This window comes from Bos indicus, chromosome 1 (assembly GCF_029378745.1).
Source record: "Bos indicus isolate NIAB-ARS_2022 breed Sahiwal x Tharparkar chromosome 1, NIAB-ARS_B.indTharparkar_mat_pri_1.0, whole genome shotgun sequence".
Classification (NCBI taxonomy): domain Eukaryota; kingdom Metazoa; phylum Chordata; class Mammalia; order Artiodactyla; family Bovidae; genus Bos; species Bos indicus.
This window is the reverse complement of record NC_091760.1, coordinates 70,568,041-70,590,953: the sequence shown is the minus strand read 5'-3', so window position 1 is coordinate 70,590,953 and position 22,913 is coordinate 70,568,041. Positions and strand designations below refer to the sequence as shown.

Genomic DNA, 22,913 nt, shown 5'->3' with positions numbered 1-22,913 from the left:
GCTTCAACTTCAGCATCAGTCCTTCCAATGAATATTCAGGATTGATTTCTTTTAGGATTGACTGGTTTGATCTCAGAATGAATATCTTAAGCTTGATGGACTAGATAGTCTCTACCACAGCTCAGTTCAGCCATTGTAGCATGAAAATAGCCATAGACAAAAACAGATAGATATTGCTATATTAAAACAAAAGTCTGCTTACAAAAATGAGCATTAGACCATAGTTTACTCCTGGTTTGGCTTCCGGGATAGCTCAAATGGCACCCCACTTCAGTACTCTTGCTTGGAAAATCCCATGGATGGAGGAGCCTATTAAGCTGCAATCCATGGGGTCGCTAAGAGTCGGACACTACTGAGCAACTTCACTTTCACTTTTCACTTGCATGCATTGGAGAAGGAAATGGCAACCCACTCCAGTGTTCTTGCCTGGAGAATCCCAGGGGCAGGGGAGCCTGGTGGGCTGCCGTCTATGGGGTCGCACAGAGTCGGACACGACTGAAGTGACTTAGCATAGCATAGCTCAAATGGTAAAGAATCTGCCTGCAATGTGGGAGACCTGGGTTTGATCCCTGGTTTGGGAAGATCTCCCGGAGAAGGGCATGGCAACCCACTCTAGTATTCTTGCCTGGAGAATCCCATGGACAGAGGACCCTGGTGGGCTACAATCCATGGGGTCACAGAGAGATAGGACTGAAGCGACTTAGCATGGACACACCACTGTGAATATTCTTGTGCAAATATTTTTGTGGACATGTTTTCATATCTCTTGGGTAAAACACCTCAGAGTGGAATTGCTGGTTTGTGTGGGTTTTATGTCTAACTTTTCACATAACTGCCTAACTGTATTTCAAAATGGCTGCACCATTTTACATTTCTGCCGGGAACATATGAAGGTTCCAGTTCTCATCCTCATCAACATTTGTTATTGCCTGTCTTATTTAATATACCCATTCGAGCTGGTCTGAAATAGTATCTCACTGTGATTTTAATTTGTATTTCCTTAATGGCTAATGATGTTGAACATGTCTTTATGTGCTAGTTAGCCATTTGTATATCTTCTTTGTTGAAATGTGTACTTATAAATTTTGCCCATTTTTTAAATTGAACTGTTTGTCGTCTTATTGTGTTATAGGAGTTCTTTATAAATTCTGGACACAATTCCTTTGTTGGGTATGTGTTTTGTAAATATTGTCTCCTCATCTCTTGCTCGTCTTTTCATTTTCTTAATGGTGTTTTTTTCAGTAATAAGTTTTTATTTTGATGAGGTGAGACTATCAATGTTTTCTTTTATAGGTTTTGGTGTTGTAGCTAAGAAATCTTTGCCTAACCCAAAGTCTCAAAGATTTTCTCTTATATCTTCTTCTTAGTTTTATTGTGACATGAGAGTCTAAGGTCACATTTTTGTACGTGGATATCCAGTTTTTTCAGCACCATTTGTTGAACAGACTATACTTTCCCCAAGAATTGTCTTGGCAGTTTTCTTTTGCTTGAAGTCTGTTGAGCTTCCCCTTCCCTGTGCTGTGCCTGCAAATGCTCTCTAACTAGTCAGTTGGAGTGCTTGTAGGGTTCCCCTCATTAGTTTGCCTGCTCTCAGGAATCACTGTCCTGTGCTGCCTTTTGTTCAATATCTGAAAACCATTGTTTCAATATATTTTTGTCTAGTTTCCTAGCTGATTAAAAGTGGGAGGGTAAATATGGTGCCCCTTATTTCATCATGTCCAGAAGCAGAAATGGTGTCTTCTGTTTCAGCTTTTTAAATATTTATTTCTCTTTTTGCTTCTTATTTCCTAAATTTCTTTAAAATAAAATCTTGGTTATATAACTTGGGAAAAAATACATTATTTTTAATTTAAAAAGAAGCAGAAACAGCAGCATCTTGGACATTAACATCAGCAACATAGTATGTATTCTTATAACTCGTGTGAAATTATAGATATGATTCAGGAAATGTAATTTATGAAAATTACTGTTAATTTTGCAGGTATCCATTCTTTTTTTTTTTTTTGAAGAATGTTTGTAAAGCATGTGGTTTTCTAATTTCAGGCGATTGTGGAAAAATGTGACAGACTCTCTGAGGGACTCGGAAATCGATAAAGCCACAGAGCATAAACGTACCCTGGAAGAACGCCAGAGAACTGAAGAAAGGCATCGAACTGAAACAGGCACACCTTGGAAAACCAAATATTTTATTAAAGAGGTATATGTCCTATATGCCTTCAGACTAAAACTCATTATCTACATAATGAGAACTTTAACTTAGGAGGCTTTTTTGGCTTAATAACAGGTACATATCTTTGTTTCTAAAAATAGTCCAGCTTAACCATGAGCTTTTTTGTGACCTTTTTACAATTTGTCAGAATAGTTTACCAGCAGTTCTGAAGTAGATTTAGGGATTTAAATTTGCCACAAAATACTAAGATTAATCTTTAATCTTAATAATGAATACACAGTTAAAAGTTTGTTGCCATTGTACCACAACAGTGAAATTTTTTCACTTCTAAAGATCACATTTTAAGGGATACATGAAAAAATTAGCCACACAGAGGATAGTGAAGGGGCTAAAATCTTTACAGTGCTTAAGGATAAAAGAATGAAATGGTGAGTGTTTAGACTGAAAACAGAAAATTGGGGCCGTTTATTATAGCTTTCTTCAAATATATATAGGCTTTCACATAGAAGTTTTTTGTCAACTTGGATAGCAGACTTGAGCCAGGCCTAGATCTAGGAGCTTAACATAAGAAAGAATTGTTTATCAATAAAAATATCCAATAATAACAAGTGTACATTTTATAGTAATGTGTTCCCATCACTAAGCTCATATAAGAGACCAGAGCTTATATAGAAGAGTTTAATTCACTGGTTTTGCAGTTAAGACTAAATGATTTCTAAAGTCTTTTCTAAATTTAAAGGTTTTGTTTTGTTTATTACTGTTTGGTAGAACTCAGAGTAAGGTGAATAATGGACCAGAGCCAATGCCAAAAAAAGTTTTCTTGTCCGTAGCCAAGTCTAAGGAAACTCATTGAATTTCAATTGGTCTGTCAGGAGAAAATCTGGAAAAATAATTTGAATATGAATTTTGCATAGCTATTACTCTTAAAAGCACATCATTCATTATAGTAATTTCATTGCTTTAATTTTTCTCATCTTTGGATATCTGATATAAATACCAACTGTTTTCATGGATAGGAATTGAAGGGAAAGTCCTTTTCATCTATTTTTATATGAAAAGATAAAACCATTGTAATTACTCTGCAAGATTGAAGTTTGGTAACCTTGGATTTTTTTCATTTCAAGCTCACTAAGAAAGCAGATATACCAAACACAGGAAAAATTTTCTAAGGGAAGATTTCTATAAATCATTAAAAATGAACTCTATTGGCTAAGAGCAAGACACTGTAATGATAAAAGATGCAACCAAATTTAAGACAGGCCTCCTGTATCTTTCAACTAACATGACATGGAAACATGCTACTTCTTATTCATTCTTTATTTGACAGATTATTATTAAGAGCCTACCACTTAATACCATTATTATATTTTATGATGTTGAATAGACAGATGTAGAAAGTGGTAGCAAGATATGGCAATTGTCCAGTAAAATAGTGATTTTCTTTCCACCTAAGTAATCTTAACCAGCTGCTTGATGGAACAGTAAATTGGAGATGCTGACTCACATTTGGGCCCCTTCAGGTGGTAAGATGTAAGATGACTTTCTAAATGGTGTGCCATGGCAGGGTGCTACAAAATAGATACGTAAGATTTTATGACAAATATTGATTGCCTAAACTCACGGAGAAGAGAAGTGAAAGGCAAAGGAGAAAAGGAAAGATATACCCACCTGAATGAAGAGTTCCAAAGAATAGCAGGGAGAGATGAGATAAAACCTTCCTTAGTGATCAATGCAAAGAAATAGAGGAAAACAATAGAATGGGAAAGACTAGAGAACTCTTCAAGAAAATTAGAGATACCAAGGGAACATTTCATGCGAAGATGGGCACAGTAAAGGACAGAAATGGTATGGACCTAACAGAAGTAGAAGATATTAAGAAGAGGTGGCAAGAATACACAGAAGAACTAAACAAAAAAATCTTCATGACCCAGATGATCACAATGGTGTGATCACTCACCTAGAGCCAGACATCCTGGAATGTGAAGTCAAGTGGGCCTTAGAAAGCATCACTACGAACAAAGCTAGTAGAGGTGATGGAATTCCAGTTGAGCTCTTTCAGATCCTAAGAGATGATCCTGTCAAAGTGCTGCACTCAATATGTCAGCAAATTTGGAAAACTCAGCAGTGGCCACAGGACTGGAAAATGTCAGTTTTCATTCCAATCCCAAAGAAAGCCAATACCAAACAATGTTCAAACTACCACACAGTTGCACTCCTCTCACACACTAGCAAAGTAATGCTCAAAATTCTCCAAGCCAGGCCTCAACAGTACGTGAACCGTGAACTTCCAGATGTTCAAGCTGGTTTTAGAAAAGGCAAAGGAACCAGAGATCAAATTGCCAACATCCACTGGATCATCGAAAAAACAAGAGAGTTCCAGAAAAACATCTGCTTTATTGACTATGCCAAAGCCTTTGACTGTGTGGATTACAACAAACTGTGGAAAATTCTTAAAGAGATAGGAATACCGACCACCTGACCTGCCTCCTAGAAATCTGTATTCAGGTTAAGAAGCAACAGTTAGAACCGGACATGGAATGACAGACTGGTTCCAAATAGGGAAAGGAGTACATCAAGGCTGTATATTGTCACCATGCTTATTTAATTTATATGCAGAGTACATCATGAGAAATGCTGGACTGGATGAAGCACAAGCTGGAATCCAGATTGCTGGGAGAAATACAAATAACCACAGATAAGCAGATGACACCACCACTATAAAGAAAGCTGAGCACCAAAGAATTGATGCTTTTAAACTGTGGTGTTGGAGAAGACTCTTGAGAATCCCTTGGACTGGAAGGAGATCCAACCAGTCCATCCTAAAGGAAATCAGTTCTGAATATTCATTGGAAGGACTGATGCTGAAGCTGAAACTCCAATACTTTGGCCACCTGATGCAAAGAACTGACTCATTTGAAAAGACCCTGATGCTGGGAAAGATTGAAGGTGGGAGGAGAAGGGGACGACACAGGATGAGATGGTTGGGTGGCATCACTGACTCAATGGACATGAGTTTGAGTAAACTCTGAAAGTTGGTGATGGACAGGGAGATCCAGCGGGCTGTGGTTCATGGGGTTGCAAAGAGTCAGACACAACTGAGCAACTGAACTGAACTGAAGCTCATGGAACAGTCAAGTCACATCCTGTGTATGACAGGACCATGGCTTGTGCTGTGAGAAGCACTGCAGAGTATAAATGAGGCTGATGAGCTAGCTGAAGCTGGTACCCCAAGGTTCATAACAACTTTGGGCTCTTGCCATCAGGTATGGCTCTTTGCTAAGAAAAATCATATTACTGATAAGTCTGTTTTGTCTTCCTGTGGTCCTAAACAGAATGCTAGATACATAGTAGGTGTTTCATCCATATTGTTATGAGTAACAAGAGCCTTTTCATTTGTTTTGTACTTTCATTATTGCTGTCAGACCAATTACAGACCAGTTTGAAATTGGCTTTAGATGGAGTATGGAATAGAGTCTCTTGGTATAGAACAAGGAGAGAGAGTAATCTGAGAAAGTATAGGTGAACTTAAGTGTTTCTAGAATCATTTGGTAATACCCACCCTTTTTTCCTAACCATTTTTCATTGACATTTAGTTTATTAGATCTTCTTTGCCTTTGTTCAGTCGCTTAGTCATGTCCACCTCTTTGTGACCCTATGGATTGCAGTACGCAAGGCTTCCCTATCCTTTACTATCTCTTGGAGTTTGCTCAAATTCATGTCCATTGAATCAGTGATGCCATCCAACCATCTCGTCCTCTGTTGTCCCCTTCTTCCTGCCCTCAGTCTTTCCCAGCATCAGGGTGTTTTCTAATGAGTCAGCTCTTCACAACAGGTGGCCAAAGTATTGGAGCTTCAGCTTTAGCATCAGTCCTTCCAATGAATATTCCGGGTTGATTTGCTTCAGGATTGACTGGTTTGATCTCCTTGCAGTCCAAGGGACTCTCAAGAGTCTTCTCCAGCACAACAGTTCGAAAGCATCAATTCTTTGGTGCTCAGCCTTCTTTTATGGTCCAACTCTCATATCTGTACATGACTACTGGAAAAACCATAGCTTTGACTCTATGGACCTTTGTCGGCCAAGTGATGTCTCTGCTTTTTTTTTTGCTTTTTTTCCCCAACTCTTTGCAGTGCCATGGAGTATAGCCCATTATGCTCCTCTGTCCATGGGATTCTCCAGCCGAGAATACTGGAGTGGGTTGCCATTCCCTTCTGCAGGGATGTCTCTGCTTTTTAATATGCTGTATAGGTTTGTCATAGCTTTTCTTCCAAGGAGCAAGCATCTTTTTATTTCGTGGCAGCAGTCACTGTCTGCGGTGATTTTCGAGCCCAAGAAAATAAATTAGATCTTCTGTTTCCTCCCTTTTGTGATTATACACATCCATCAGAATCTGTATCCTCTTAAATGGATGTTTAAAATTTCTTAAGATGTGTATAAATGCAAACAGGAAGGCTTTTACAGAATAGTGGGCCATATTGGAGTCAGATGTGCTAAGTTTCCACTCCAGCTCATACCTTGGATAGTTTATTTACCATTTCTCACTTCAGTTTCCTCACCTGTAAAATGTAGGTAGGTGCTAAACTTCCGTGGTGGCTCAGTGGTAAAGAATCCACCTGCCAATGCAGGAGACACAGGTTCTATCTCTCATCTGGAAGATCGCACATGTCACAGAGCAGCTCAGCCCGTGCACCACAACTATTGAGCCTGTGCTCTAGAGCCTGGGAGCCACAACAATGGAGCCCATGGTGGGTGCCACAACTGCTGAAGCCCACGCACCCTAGACCCCAAATGCCACAACAAGAGAAGCCACCACAGTGAGAAGCCTGGGCACCACAACTGGAGAAAAGCCCATGCAGCAACAAAGATCTGTCACAGCCAAAAATAAAAATAGATAAATAAAATTATTATTTTTAAGTGTAAGTAGATATACAAAAGTGGTACTGGAAAGAACACTGTCCCTTCCTGGGTGAATTTGGGCTGTTCATTTCACTTCTCAGAGCCTCCATTTTCTCTTTGAAATGAGATGGTCAGATGGCACAGGTTAACTTGTAAACCTAGCATTCTGTAATGTGATTAAATGACATCAGAGTATTGCAATAGAGGAGGAAGATTGAATTCAACACTGAATATGGGGCTAAGTAGGAGTTATACCCAGCATGTACGATGAGGGAGTGGATGGAAAATTACCAAGAGACCTTGGTCACGTGTCAGTGATGGTGGATCGAGGGAGGCTGTGATTAGATCAAAGGTGGGAGGAGAGGAGTTTCATTGGATATCAAAGATGAGAGGATTCTTGATAAACTGGTTCATTGGGATTTTTTTTTTGGCTAAAACAGTTCAGCAGGCCTAGAAGGCTGAGGCAAAACTGGAGACTAAGGAGTCTTAACTTGAGAGTCTGGTCACTATGAGCCACATAATTGCTGACCATAAGTTATTTTTGGGACAGGGTATTGTAAATATATATATTTTTTAATTTAATGCAAATATATTGAAGTCGATATAGGGATTATGGACAGAGGTTCAAATCTGACTTACCTAACCTCATTGCCAGAGAAGGCAATGGCACCCCACTCCAGTACTCTTGCCTGGAAAATCCCATGGGTGGAGGAGCCTCGTAGGCTGCAGTCCATGGGGTCACTAAGAGTCGGACACGACTGAGCGACTTCACTTTCACTTTTCACTTTCATCCTAGGGACGGGGGAGCCTGGTGGGCTGCCATCTGTGGGGTTGCACAGAGTCAGACATGACTGAAGTGACTTAGCAGCAGCAGCAGCAACCTCATTGCAGAAACACTAAATTTCAGTCTTAGCTACTGTGACCTCAGCTCTGCTTTTACCCCAGTATGCTGTTTCACGCATTCTTGATGGCACTTTTTTCCTCACTTGGTCTTCTCTTGTCTTTAGTAAACTCTTTGACTGACTTTATCTCCTTTTGGTAACCTCCTGTTCACAGGAACCAGGGAAAGCTAAGGGGTAGAGTCAGGAAAGAACTAGAAAACAATACTCAGCTACTAGAATGCCATTTGCCATGTAGAGAACAGCTGGTACCTTGGTGACCGTTTTTCGTGCTCCACCTGCTGCCTGTCACTCTGTGGGTGAGGCTGTCTGAAGCATCTTGGCAAAAGTAGCAGAATTGCTACAGATGACTTCCACGTGGAGCACAAACTAGGTCTTCCCAGACCAGAACTTCTCACCTAATCCTAGCTAAACCACACATACTTTCTGATGTCTTAAGCAAAAGAGATCTTTTCTTTAAAAACTTTTGTGTTTAAATGTGAAAATAGAATTCCATTTCAGTAAAAGCATGGCATCTAGTTTTGGTTACTGATTCTGAAAATACTAGAGGAATGGTTCTTTAATTTGTTTTTCTGCTTGTTTCAGGGAGATGGCTGGGTTTATCACAAACCCCTTTGGAAAATAATTCCAACAACACAACCAGCAGAGTGACATATACTATCTAAGACTCAACTAAATGAACTTCTCTGTTTACCCTAAACCCTCCCAGTATGGAGTCATTGCACTGAGTGACCTGCTTCCTGATTGCACAGACTGAAGCTAATCACACACGAATGTACCGATAGGGCACCGTAGAGCTGCAGCACGACCAAAGTGTTGAAGAAGCACGGTGGACTTCTCACCAAGCTGTTCATGTGATATGAGCAATATCATCTGAAAACCTTTCACCTGAATTATTAGATGATTAATCTCTTACCCAGTTTCTGCTCCAGATTGAATCCCCTGTTTTTGCATGGGGGCAGCAGATAAACACAACAGTGAGAACTCAGTGATTTTAATTTCTTTATAGTGAAAATTGAAGTCTCTTTTAGAGTTTGTGCTTTGCTTTCTGTTAGTAGCTGAAGTATTCGCTACTCTTACAACAAACCAAGAGGAGGAAGAAGATGACCCAGAAGTGGCTTCAGCCATTGTGCCTGAAATCAGTGTTAAAAAAAAATCAACCAGGTTGTCATAACAAGGCATTCTGTTCCTTCAAAGAGACTGTGTGCCTGTGTCTGAGGAACTTATCCATTATCCACCTCTGTTGGAACTCTCTTTTAAAAAGTATATTTATAAATTGATTAGAATTATAACCATGGAGAATTTTTTCTTCTGAGCATTTTAATATACTTGAAAACAACACTGACTTGAAAAATTTCAGAACATTTTTCAATACCTAGTTTTATTAAATATTATACTTGAGAGACAATTTTTTAAAATGTGTTCATGTCAATATGATGAGATTTTGGCCTTTCTCAAGAACTGAGGCATTAAAGAACATAGCAAATATTTAAAAATAAAACTGTTACTGTTTTCCTTATCTTTTTTTCATTTGTAGATTAATATCCAGTATTATGTGCTATCCCTCTGGATAAGTATGCTTTATTTTACCTCCGTTCACTCAAAATTTAAAACAACTATTCCTATTTGTCAGTAATTCAGAATTTTAATATGTGACTAAGTGCATGTATGGTATGGTTTTGCTTTCTTTTCAAGGAAACTAAAATGCTGAAGAAAGAGTATGAGATAAAAAAGATACCAGGAAAAAAGGTATCAGGAAGTTGTATTCAGGTACAAATCTTTTTTTTTTTTAAGTATTTTATTGAGGTTAAAGAATTACTGACAAAAGAATAGTGCTAATTATGGCTTTCATCATTCATTCAAGTATTTATTGAGCACCTGCTTATGGTACTCAACACTTGTTTTACTGCAAGCTACCTTAATTTTTCAAGAGTGGTGCCTTACTCTGTTTCTCCTGATGTGGTCTTCCAATCAGTGTGTGTAACATATAGCTATTATTCATCAGCCATTGTAGGTAGCTGTATCTGTTGCATCAACATAAGATGTTTAAGCTTTGTGCGCTGATAAATTGTGTTTTATTGAAGGGGGTTAATAGAATGAAAACAGCAAAATAATTTTTTCAACAAATTGTAAGTTGTAAGAAAATAATTGGTTTATGTACAACCATTTTAATGATTCCCTTGTTCATTTTTGCTGTGAAATGCACTGAAAAAAATCTCAAAATGAATTATAGTTCATGTGTTGGAAAGATTAAAAAATAATAAAACTGGACAACAGTGATGCCTTTGTCTATTTTATGAGTGGAGAGAAATAGAAAGTTGAAGTTACTGCTCTATTCATTTGAGAAGGGCATTTATTTTATTTTTTTACATGAAACTTTTAGTATTTTATTCATTTTTCATAGTTCTACAGTATTAGTAAAAATAATGGTCATTATTAATAAGTATAAAATGGAAGTTGATGAAAAACTAACCCAAGTTGATGAAAAAATAACCCAAGTCTTCCTTGACTCCCACCCTCCCCCAAAGAAACTAGCTGCTGCTGCTAAGTCACTTCAGTCATGTCGGACTCTGTGCGACCCCATAGACGGGCTGCCCCACCCCTGGGATTCTCCAGGCAAGAACACTGGAGTGGGTCGCCATTTCCTTCTCCAATGCATGCAAGTGGAAAGTGAAAGTGAAGTCGCTCAGTTGTGTCTGACTCTAGCGACCCCATGGACTGCAGCCTATCAGGCGCCTCCATCCATGGGATTTTCCAGGCAAGAGTACTGGAGTGGAGTGCCATTGCCTTCTCCGAAGAAACTAGCTAGTATATGGCAAATATCCTTTTCACATGTTATCTCTAGGCATGTATTCACTTTGTGGTGGTAGATGGTTTAGTCACTAGGTTGTGTCTGATTCTTGCAACGCCACGGACTGTAGCCTGCCAGGCTCCTCTGTCCATGGTGTTTTCCAGGCAAGCTTACTGGGGTGGGTTGCCATTTCCTTCTGCATCTTTTATTTTTTTTTATTGGAATTAGTTGTTTTACAATGTGCTGTACAGCAAAATGAGTCAGCTGTACATATATATATATATATGTACACATACGCATATCTGTGTATATGTGTACATATATATATCCTCTCTTTTGGATTTGAGAATGATGTGTACTTTTAAAAAAATTATTTATTTATTTTTGTCTATCCTGGATCTTCATTGCTGGGTGGGTTTTTGTCTGGTGGCAGAGAGCAGGGGCTACTCTCTAGTTGCGGTTTGCAGTGGCCTCTCATTGTAGAGCATGGGCTTCAGGGTGTACAGGCTTCAGTAGTGGCTCAGTAGTTGCGGCTGCCGGGCTCGAATGCAGGCTCAGCAGTTGTGCCACAGGAGCTTAGTTGCTCCACGGTGTGTGGGATCTTCCCAAATCAGGGATTGAACCCACATCTCCTACACTGGCAGGTAGATTCTTTACCACTGAGCCACCAAGGAAGCCCAGGACATTGGTTTTAAATCCTTACCTTCAGGAATCTTTTGGGAAGATAAGGGAGTAAACTTAGTTGTGTGTTTTTTTTTTAATGAAATATTTTAATTTTACTACTTAAGTAAATTGGAATAGAAGTTTTTATTTTGTTCTTTGAACCATTTGAATGCTCATTTATTTCTTTGAATTTTTGAACCATTTTAAGAATTACTGAAATAGGATTTTTTAAATTCTTGCTAAAAATACATTTAAAGTAATTGAAATCTCCCCATGTTGACAGAAGTGAAGTAATACCACTTTAGGGTAACTGTTTTACCTTGTCCTTTTAAAAAATAATAATAATAACCTATGAATCCCTTTTTAAAATATATTATTCATTATTTATTTTTGGTTTCTCTCCATCTCCGTGGCTGTGCATGGACTTTCTCTACTTGGGGCAAATGGGCACTACTACTCATTGTGACGCCCGGGCTTCTCGTTGCAGTGACTTCTCTTGTTGTAGAGCACAGGCTCTAGATGCACGGTCTTCGGTAGTTGAGCACGTGGGCTGCTGCTCGTGAGCTCTAGAGCTCGGACTCAGTGGTTGTGACACAGAAGCTTCGTTGTTCTGCAGGATGTAGGACCTTCCTGGACCAGGGATCAAACCTGTGTCCCCTGCATCACCAGGCAGATTCTTATCCACTATACCACAAGGGAAGTCCCTGTCCTTTTCTTGACATCTACTGCAGCTTACTCACCTAACAAGAGGTAGAGGCCTCTTCTGGTTTTTGTTTTGTTCTTTTAGTCTACACCTTCTTAATTGGTCAGGGAAGCAGTTTTTGTAGCAATTGTGTCTGTCTTTTGGGCCAAAGTTTTAAATATACACTTTGGTTCTGGCTATGAGAAATTGTGTGTTAAGAAGTCCAAGACTGGAAGTGACAAAAAGTACGTATTCTGACTTTTAGGTTATGTATTGGGTGAGGTATGGCAGCTATATGTTGATTCACTGAACTCTGCAAGTTGTAACCATCAACTGTAATACCTACTTGTCACTAAAAATAAGAAAAAAGTATTGAGTTCCTCACTCCATAATCCTCATATATTACTCTCACTGTAAATATCTGATACTTGATGAACCAACTTCTACAGATGGATTCTTCAGTTCAGTCTCTTAGTCATGTCTGACTCTTTACGGCCCCATGGACTGCAGCACGCCAGGCTTCCCTGTCCATCACCAACTCCCAGAGTTTACTCAAACTCATGTCCATTGAGTCGGTGATGCCATCCAACCATCTCATCCTCTGTCACCCACTTCTCCTCCCACCTTCAATCTTTCCCAGAATCAGGGTCTTTTCAAATGAGTCAGCTCTTCGCATCAGGTGGCCAAGGTGTTGGAGTTTCAGCTTCAATATCAGTCCTTGCAATGAATATTCAGGACTGATCTCCTTTAGGATGGAGTGGTTGTATCTCCTTGCAGTCCAAGGGACTCTCAAGAGTCTTCTCCAACACCACAGTTCAAAAGCATCAGTTCTTTGGCACTCAGCTTTCTTTATAGTTCAATTCTCACATCCATACATGACTACTGGAAAAACCATAGCCTTAACTAGATGGACCTTTGTGGGCAAAATAATGTCTTTGCTTTTTAATATTCTGTCTAGATGGATTCTTAAGATTTATTAATTAATTTGGTAAGTCTGAAATTTTGTTAAAAATATTGCCTTAAGATGAAAGCTAACTTCTATTCAATGTGTTCCCGTAGAAAGGCAAATTGGTGTGATTATTCCAGAGTCTACACTTTGGAGAGATTCTTTTTAGCTGTTACAGTGACTGGAAACTGAGTGATGATTCACCAGAGATAGTAGAAAAGTTAATATAAGATGATTCTACCACGTGTGTGTTAGTCACTCAGTCATGTTCGACTCTTTGCGACCCCATGGACTGTAGCCTGCTGGGCTTCTCTGTCCATGGAATTCTCCAGGCAAGAATACTGGAGTGGACTGCCATTCCCTTCTCCAGATTTTACCATATGGGGGATAGAAAAGACAAAGCTCATACACATGAAAATTCTAATAAAATATATATTCTAGTGGCATAAACAACAACAACAAAAATTCCTATTTGGTCAAAAAACCAAATTGCAAAGGAAATTCTTACAAAACATTTTCACTTAATGTTCAAACAACCCTGTGAAGTTGTAAACTCAGGGATGGGTGTTCATACTGTACAGATGAAGAAATTATTGCTCAGAGAGTTTAGTGCTCACTTCAGGTCACTTAGCTAGAGTTTCATTCATTCAACAAACATCTTCTGAGTATTCCTTTTAGAGCTGATTGATGCACTGGACTCAGATATGGTAAGTACTCTGTATCCTCACAGATGAGGGAAGAAACTAAAACTTAATTCCTGAAAATGGTATGTTGACACAGGCAAGGCTATGTATTGGTCTTTCCAAAACTCAGATACCTCCGTAATGTGGAAGGCAGAGTTGAGCACTGAGACGAAATCAAGAAGGTTGGTTTAAAGTCTGCATAAGAAGCTCCAAACAATGCATCCAGGTGACTTATCCTTGTTCATCCCTACAAAAGACTTGGAGAGATTTAACCAGAGAGGTTCCCAATTCAAGAACACAAATTATTAAAATGAAAAACAGAACAAGTTAGTAAAAGTGAGACCTTTCAGCCCCTTCCTCTATCCCATTCCCAAAATATTGGCAGTCAGACTTAAACCCTTAGGTGAGAGATTAAAAGATACATTTTCTGGAGTAAAACTCCAGAAAACAAAAAGTCCTATGATAAATTTAAAGGGTCCACCAACAAAAAGCTCAGCTGACAACTCTGTTAGTAAAGCCAGCTCCTTCAACATAACTTTCTACCCTCTCTCCAACGCACTACACACATCTGTGTTCCTCCACACTATATATATATATACACACACACACACAACATCACACTTCATTTTAATAGCTAAGGTTCAGCAGATATTTCAGGAAAGCTTCCAACATAAAGAGATCAAAGCAAACAGGAGAAGGGAAATTAGAGGAAGGAAATAATTTAGGAAGTTTAGGGAAATTACTTGAGAAAAAAATAAATCTTTAGATGGTTTTGCTTCTATGAAACATGAACAAAATGCTATTTTTTAAAATGGACTGTTCAGAGAACAGGCACTGGTCTTGGAAATTTAAAATATGATAGTTCAAATTAACCACTCAATAGATGTTCTAGAAGATAAGTGAGAAAAAGCTGTCAGCAAATAGAACAAAAGGACAGACCATGGACAATAGGAGAGAAATAATATGAAAATGGGAGATGCAGTCCAGGAAGTCTAATGTAACTAGTGGGGATTCCAGGAAAAGAAAACCAATGGAAAGGATGATACTATTTAGATATTTGTGTATATATAAAATTTCCCAGGAGTAAATGATGTGAATTCTTTTGAAAATGCCATGAATACTCTGCACAATAGGGGAAAAAACAAAAGCCCAAACCAAAACACATTGTGAAATTTCATAACACTAAGGATAGAGAGGGCATCTTAGGCGGTGCTAGCGGTAAAGAACTTGCCTGCCAATGCAGGAGACAGATGCGGGTTCCAACATCCCTGGGTCAGGAAGATTCCCTGAAGGAGGGCATGGCAACCCACTCCAGAATCCTTGCCTGGAGAATCCCGCAAACAGAGGAACCTAGTGGGCAAAGTTCACAGGGTTGTGCAAAGTCGGATATGACTGAAGCAACTTAGCACATATGGAGGCAAGGATAGAGAGAAGATTCTAAAAAGAGAATAGTGCCAGCCCTCTTGATAACATCACTTAAAGCTAAAAGGCAAAAGAGTAATACCTCCAATTTTGCCTAGAATTTTATTCCCAGCCAACAGACAAATCTGACATTCAAGATTTCAAAATTTTATGCCAGCATTTCCTTTTCTGAAAACTTCTAAAGTATATGCTCCAGCGAAACAAGAGGGAAAAAACAGAAATTGGAGAGGATAAAAAATCATGAAAAACAGAAGATCAAACACAAGTCAGAGAAGCTTCCACTCTATGATCTTGAGACACATTGTTGTTCTTTAGTTGCTAAGTCACGTCTGGCTCATTCACGACCTCATGGACTAGCCCACCAGGCTCCTCTGTCCATCTCGGCAGGTAGTCTCCCACTAACTAGCTCCTCCAACCACTATCATATCTGTGGACAGGTACTGACTTTAGGAAGTTATTTGAACCAAAATCTGTCTCACAACAAGGATATCATTGATCGATTCTAATGAAGTTCATATAAGATGAGAATATTTTAACTTGTACGTCACAATACTTAATATATTTGATTACTATATATATTTATATGTATGTTCATCCTCCCAATTTTAGTATTCTGGTGTTATTTTTAGCTGTTCTTCATATGATGGTATGTTCTCTCATGATCAATTTCCTGAGACTGCACCATATATCAATGTTACTTCCAAAAAGCCAAAATATTGCAAGTGGAGTCTTGTTTTGGATCCATCGATCTTTCATCTTTTTAACAGTTCTGTTAATGTATAATGGACTTAAAGTGTACAATTTGATAAGTTTTAACATATGTCTCCATCCATGAAACAGTATCATAGTCATGATAATGAAAATATTTATCATTCCCGAAAGTTGACTCTTAATTCTTTGTAATCTCTCCTTTTCACCTCTCCCCATCTTCTTTCCCATTTCCAGGGAACTTCTTATATCAGTGTATTGTATTGTAAGGACACTTGACATTGAATTTAAGGCCCACCAGCATAATTCAGGATGGTGAACTCATCTCAGGATTTATTTATTATACCTGTAAAGACCTTTTATCTAAGTAAGGTAACATGAACAGGTTCCAGGAATTGGGATATGGAATATCATTTTGGAGGTCATCATTCAACCCATTACATCACTAACTGCTTTGTATCACAGATTTGTTAACAGAATCAAACAGTATGGTCTTTTGTGGGGCGGTGGCGGTGGGGGGGGGTGTCTGACTTATTCCATTCAGCATAATTATCTGCTATTTATCCATGTTGATTCGTATATTCTTTTTTATTGCTGAATTGTTTGGAATATACCACAATTTATTCATTTATTCATTGGTGTTGATAGATAGCTGTGGTTGTCTTCCCAGCACCTCATTCTGCCTCAAGTGGAAGAGAAAAAACTTCTCCTGCTCCATCCCTCCAGACAAGGAAATGGCTTCCTCTGGCCTTTAGAAGAAGCTAAGCCAGGCACTCTCTGCCCCTCAGTCAGAGTTTGGGGTTAGTGAGCTCTGTCCCAACCACCTTCTGCTATTAGCTGGTTGTTAGTGCTGACTATGTGCTTCCCTGGTGGCTCAGATGATAAAAAATCTGTCTGCAATGCAGGAGACCGGGTTTGATCCCTGGGTCAGGAATATCCCGTGGAGAAGGGAATAGCTACCCACTCTAGTATTCTTGCCTGGAGAATTCTATGGACAGAGGAGCCTCGTGGGCTACAGTCCATGGGGTTGCAAAGTCGGACATGACTGAGTGACCAACACTACTACTGCTGCTAGTGCTGACTATGTGTAAGTCTAACTGCCTCTTGGGGCTTCCTGGCCCTCATCAGAGAAATGAAGGCGTTGATTAGAGGATCTCTCGGGTAACACCTTACTGATGATCTCCAGTTTGGGTTATTTATATAGGGCGAAAAAAAAAGAATCCCCTCCTCTCCCATTCCCCTTAGGGCTGAAGTTGGTTTCTGGAACCAGTCAGCTGACTCAGATCTCTGCCATGTCACCGCTTTTCCTGCCTAAAGAAGGGGAGAAGTGAGGATGGTAAGGCTGCTCAGAGTCACTCCCTGGTGGAAGCAGAACTCTGCCTTTAGGGCCCAGAGGCATAAAGGGACATGGTGACTCCACCTCGTGCCTCTCCATCTCAAGGAAATGGTTCTCAGGAACCACGCTGGGGTCCTCACAGGACCAGGCCCATGGGGTAGGGGCTAGGGAGGAGGGCCCATCTTGGGACTGGGGAAGGGATATGAAAGGAGGCAGCACTGGCCACCATTCCACCATCACCATTTTTACCTACTCCCCCTTGCAGTTTTAAGGAGAATTCAGTTCAGTTCAGTTGCTCAGTCGTGTCTGACTCTTTGCGACCCCATGAATCGCAGCACGCCAGGCCTCCCTGTCTATCACCAACTCCCGGAGTTCACTCAGACTCACATCCATTGAGTCAGTGATGCCATCCAGCCATCTCATCCTCTGTCATCCCCTTCTCCTCCTGCCCCCGATCCCTCCCAGCATCAGGGTCTTTTCCAATGAGTCAACTCTTCGCATGAGGTGGCCAAAGTACTGGAGTTTCAACTTTAGCATTATTCCTTCCAAAGAACATTCAGGTATGAGGAAATACCTACATGGGCTGGAGGAGGAAGGACTTTCTTTTGGCCTGACTGGTACAATGAGAGCTAGGGTGGTTAGGAGACCTACCCGGCTTTAATAAGTAAAAGTGTGGTTTCTTATTACTTGTTTGCTTGTTTTGTCTTGTATTCTCTGTCCCACCCCCCACTCATTTATTAATCCAGGAGACCTATATGCTGAGTGCTGGGGACACAGAGATGTGAGACACTCCCCATTCCCCCATTAGCCTAGAAGAGGAGACAGTCTGTTAGTAAACCAAGTGAGACGTGCCAGAATAGAAAAAAGCCAGCCTTCAATGAAAGGGGTTAATGAGTATGTGAGAAGGAGGTCATGAAAAAATCTCATTAAGAAAACAACCAGTCTAAACACAGGGCAGAAAGGGAGAGAAGATGGTGGAAGAATAGGATGGGAAGACCAACTTCTCCCCAACAAATGTATCAAAATATCATCTACATGTGGAACAGTTCCCACAGAACACCTTCTGAACACTGGCAGAAGACCCCAGATTTACAGAAAGACAAGCCAATCTCCTCGGAATGAGGTAGGGCAAAAGATAAAAGACAAAAAAGGGGACAAAGAATTTGGGATGGGGGCCTGCACCCTGGGGAGGGAGTCAGTCGTGAAGGAGAAAAGATTTCTGCATACCAGGAAAACCCCTCACAAGCAAGGTCAGGGGAAGGGAGCTTCAGAACCTCAGAGGGAAGCACAGCGAGACAGGTGTGCCGAAGGCAAAATGGAGAAACTTCACCATTTTGGCTCGCACGTGGCTCACACGCTTGTGGCAAGTAGGGGCTGGGTGTGGAGGCTCAGGCCTTGGGATTGGTCCTCAGTGAGAGGAACAGGGGTTGACTACTCCGAGGGGGCTAATATGACACAGTGGAAGCGGATCAGGGAAAACCCTGGGACTGCCAGCCTGTGTTAGTTGCTCAGTGGTATCCAACTCTGTGACCCCATGGAATGCAGCCCACCAGGCTCCTCTGTCCATGGGATTCTCCAGGCTAGAATACTGGAGTGGCTTGCCATTCCCTTCTCCAGGGGATCTCGAACCTGGCTCTCCTGCATTGCAGACAAATTCTTTACCATCTGAGCCACCAGGGAAGCCCTGAAATGTGTAGGACATATTCAAATTCTTAAGGGAGAGCTATATGGGACCACCAGAGAAGCAAAAGATTATTCCCGTGGGAAATCTCTAATGCCGCCATTTTCTAACTCTATGTACTCACAGATCAAAGGACTCTGATCTACCAGTCTTAGGTCCCAGAGGCAGAGAAGCAGACATGAGTGCCAGGGGCAGGAGATCTACAGTCTTGACCCCACAGATCACAACTACCATCAAGCTGTGAGCACCTGCCGGTCGCTACCCACATTTTCCTGAAAGCCTGAGTGGCTTGGCTCTGCCAAGGGTGTCACAACCTGGGACCAACTCGCCTGGGGAAGCATACGACCCACCCCAGCCTGGGCAACCTCCCTCAGGGCCCAGCCATAGCAAGCACTCCCTACACCCTCCAGCAGTATCTGCTGTACCCCTGCCTCTTCCCAGCACAACTGAGCAAGTGAGTCCTAATAAGTGACTACTTTCGCCCCCTCACGTATGGGCAGAGAACAGGCACTGGAGAGAGACTTAGAAGAAGAGGCAACCCCAAAACCAAAGTGGAACACCAAGAGCTGTGAGCAAAGGACAGAAGAGGAAACCGCCCCAGACGTGGCAAGTGCAGAGGTTTAAATTCCTGCAATTATTCTGAGGTTGTGTGCTTTAGTGGCAACTGTGGATTTTGAGAGCAAGTACAAGCTTGAGCAAGGGAAGATCTGAGTCTAAGCTGACCCCACACCACCCACAACAGGTTGAGACCTTCCAAGATGTATTGAAGGACTTTCTGAATAGGCAGATCGACTGCAGCAGGAAAACAGGAATCACTTGAACATGCCTCTCACTGCCACTCTCTATATTCTGCACTCCCCTGCTTTTTCCTTCTTCTCATATTGGCCTAATACGGTTCTTTAGTACTCCTTTAATTTTTATTTTTTGTAACCTACTACTTTTTATCTTAAAAAATGAAAACAACTTATCTTTTAAATAAATTACATATTTTTTGTTTTTGTTTTTGATGTTTTTGATTTTATAATTTTGAGAGTCTAATTTTTTTCCACGTTTTTGATTTTTGTTGTTTGATCTTTTGTTTTTAATTTTGTATCTTTGAGAGTCTAATTTTTAGTACCTGTTTTCATTTAGGAGTTAGGTTATTGACTTGATTGCTCTCTTTTCTTTTGACCTTTTTTCCCCGTTTTTTCTCCTTCTTCGTTCCTCTTTGCTTTGTATAAGTGTGTGAATCTCTTTGGGTGATCTTGGATGTTGAGAATTGTTTCTCCATTAGTCTAGGTGTTTTGTCTTCTGTGCTGCGTGCCCTGTGAAGTCTTGATGCTGCTTAAGGGGTTGAGCCTGAACCCCAGAGGCAGGAGACTCGACTCCAGGACTTTGGACTACCAGAGAACTCCTAACCCCATGGAAAATTAATAGGCAATAGCCCTCCCAATGGCCTCCATCTCAACACTAAGACCATGTTCCACCCAAAATCCAGCAAACTCCAGTGCTGAATGCCCCACACCAATCCTTCAGCAAAGCAGGATCACAACCTTGCATATTAGCAGACAGGCTGCCCAAATCCATACTGAACCCATAGACACCCAAAACACACTACTGGCCATGGCACTGCCTTCCAGAGAGATGAAATCCAGCCCCATCCATCAGAACACAGGCACAAGGCCCCCCAAACTGGAAACCTTCACAAGGCACTAGTCCAGCCCACCCATGGCAGGCAGACTCCACAATTAAGAGCAATGGTGACCTTCCAGTCTGCAGAAAGGAGACCCCAAACACAGTCAATTAAACAAAATGCAAAGAAAGAGAAATACGCAGCAGATGAAGAAAAATGGTAAAAACCCACAAGACCAAACAAATGAAGGGGAAATAGGCAGTCTACCTGAAAAAGGACTCAAAGTAATGATAGTAAAGATGACCCAAAATCTAGAAGATAAATGGAGGCATGGATCAAAAAGACACAAAGTCTTCTTTAACAAGGACCTAGAAAAATTAAACAATCAACAACACAATAATTGAGATTGAAAATACACTGGTGGGAATCAACAGCAGAGTAAGTGAGGCAGAAGAACAGTTACGTGAGCTGGAAGATAGACTGATGGAAATAACTGGAGCAGAACACAGTGATGAAAAAAGAATAAAGACAGGGCAAAGTACATTCAGTATAAATTTACATATTTAAAATTATTTTTAGTATTCAGGAAGTCCCCTATTGTTCTATAGATGTCCATAAAAAGGACAAAATAGTTTAGGAGAAAACAATTGAAGAGCTCTCCACAGGTTATCAGTCACAACAACCATTTCTTGCCTGTTTCTTGTTCACCTTTCTGAACATGTATTGGGACACACTGCTTCTCAGGCAGAGGTAAAATCCCAGATAATGCTCTCTCTCCTGCGTCCTGCCCTCCCTCACTTAATTCTATTCCTGAGTGTTCTCATTCACAGCATGGCTTTCCCTTCGCTTTGCTGCCCTCGGAACCACTGCTTTTTGAGGGTGGTTGGCTGAAGAAGGATAGGATCCCCCTCAGGAGGGCTGTACCTCTGATTAGTGACTTAAAATGTCCCCCTGTGGCAGTCCACACAGCAAGGGGCAAACGATACCAGAAGTTCCAAGTAGAAGATTCCATCTAAGACATTAATGTTTTAAACTGATTCATGGTAATTTAAATTTTCTCACAAACGCAGCCTTCCTCCCCACTCCCCCCTCCCACTTACACTGTCTATAAGAAACACTTTAAAGACACAGGTTGAAGATAACAAAATGGAAAAAGATCTACCATGCAAACAAAACAATAAGCATTACATACCTGGTGTGGCCATATTGATATAAGATAAAATGGGCCTTAGTGCACAGAGTATCTGTAGACAGAGACACTTCTCCATGATAAAAGATCAATTCCATTAGAAATACACAACAGTCATAAGTTTGTATGTGCCTAATATACGTCTTCAGAATACATGAAGCAGATGTCACCCACAATGACACTATAATGAGAGATGGGAGGGGTTGGGGCTGGTTGCTAGTCAAGGAGAGGAAGGGTATAGTTTCAGAGGAAGAAGAACATGACCTTCACAGACCCTGAGGGGTTGGCCAGACACAGGAGGAGAATCCTGGAGAGCAAGCACAGAACCTGGATGATGTGGAACAAGAATGGGTGTTCAGAGTTCCCAGGCTAATAGCAGAGTTCAATTAAACCCATGACAAAATGGGAGCTTAAATCATACTATTCAGATGTAAGAAACTGAAGTTCCTCTGGCTGGATGAGGTGAGGAGTGTGTCCACATAGAAGGTGACTATACCACCCTGGCTAGATAACCCTGCTCCTGAGATTTTCCCATTCAAGCACCCCCCGAGGGAAGTGCTGGGGTAGATATCCTCCTATCTGAATCAGAAGAATGGGGAGCATCTGAAATCTCCACTGAGTTAGTCTTAGGCTCTTCTAAACTTTAGCCAGTGCAGTGACTTTACCTTCATAATCAAGGAAAGGTGCCTCAGGTCACTTATGTTAACCCCACGTCATCAAACGGGACTTAATATTTAACTTAATTACAGTTTGAGCTCTTCCCAAAATGGAATCAAACTTGTCAATCAGGAATTACTTGGTCAGCACTAGTGAGGTAATTTGTTCTTTAGACACTACTATCCTCAAAAGGAATGTGTCCTTATCACAAACAATTCAGTTTTTGCTGGTATAACTTCTTTGCCCTCGTTCCCTCCTAAGTCTTCCACTTTGTACAGCTCATTGGAGTGCCTTTCTCTCTGCTTAGATGGGATGCTGCCTGATCCATGAATTGTTGAATAAAGCCAAAAAGATCCTCAAAGTTTGTTGTTGTTCAGTCATTCAGTTGTGTCTGACTCTTTGCGACCCCATGGACTGCAGCATACCAGGCTTCCCTGTCCTTCACAATCTCCTGGAGCTTGCTCAAACTCATGTCCATTGAGTCGGTGATGCCATCCAACCATCTCGTCCTCTGTCATCCCCTTCTTATCCTGCCTTCAATCTTTCCCAGCATCAGGATCTTTTCCAGTGAGTCAGCTCT

The 22,913-nt window shown here is 40.8% G+C and overlaps 1 protein-coding gene across 2 annotated transcripts in view; it reads left to right on the top strand.

The window, feature by feature from the left end:
• OSBPL11 (oxysterol binding protein like 11) overlaps positions 1 to 10,243 on the top strand; it is a 91,678-nt gene extending 81,435 nt beyond the window's left edge. The window contains exons 12-13 of one of the 2 annotated variants that reach the window (XM_070788838.1): positions 2,044 to 2,284; positions 8,549 to 10,243. In XM_070788838.1, coding sequence (XP_070644939.1) covers positions 2,044 to 2,260 — 217 coding nt within the window. In that variant the 3' untranslated portion in view covers positions 2,261 to 2,284; positions 8,549 to 10,243. The remainder of the gene's footprint in view (positions 1 to 2,043; positions 2,285 to 8,548) is intronic. The other variant, XM_019956982.2, reaches the window with a different exon arrangement.
• Positions 10,244 to 22,913: the final 12,670 nt, after the last annotated feature.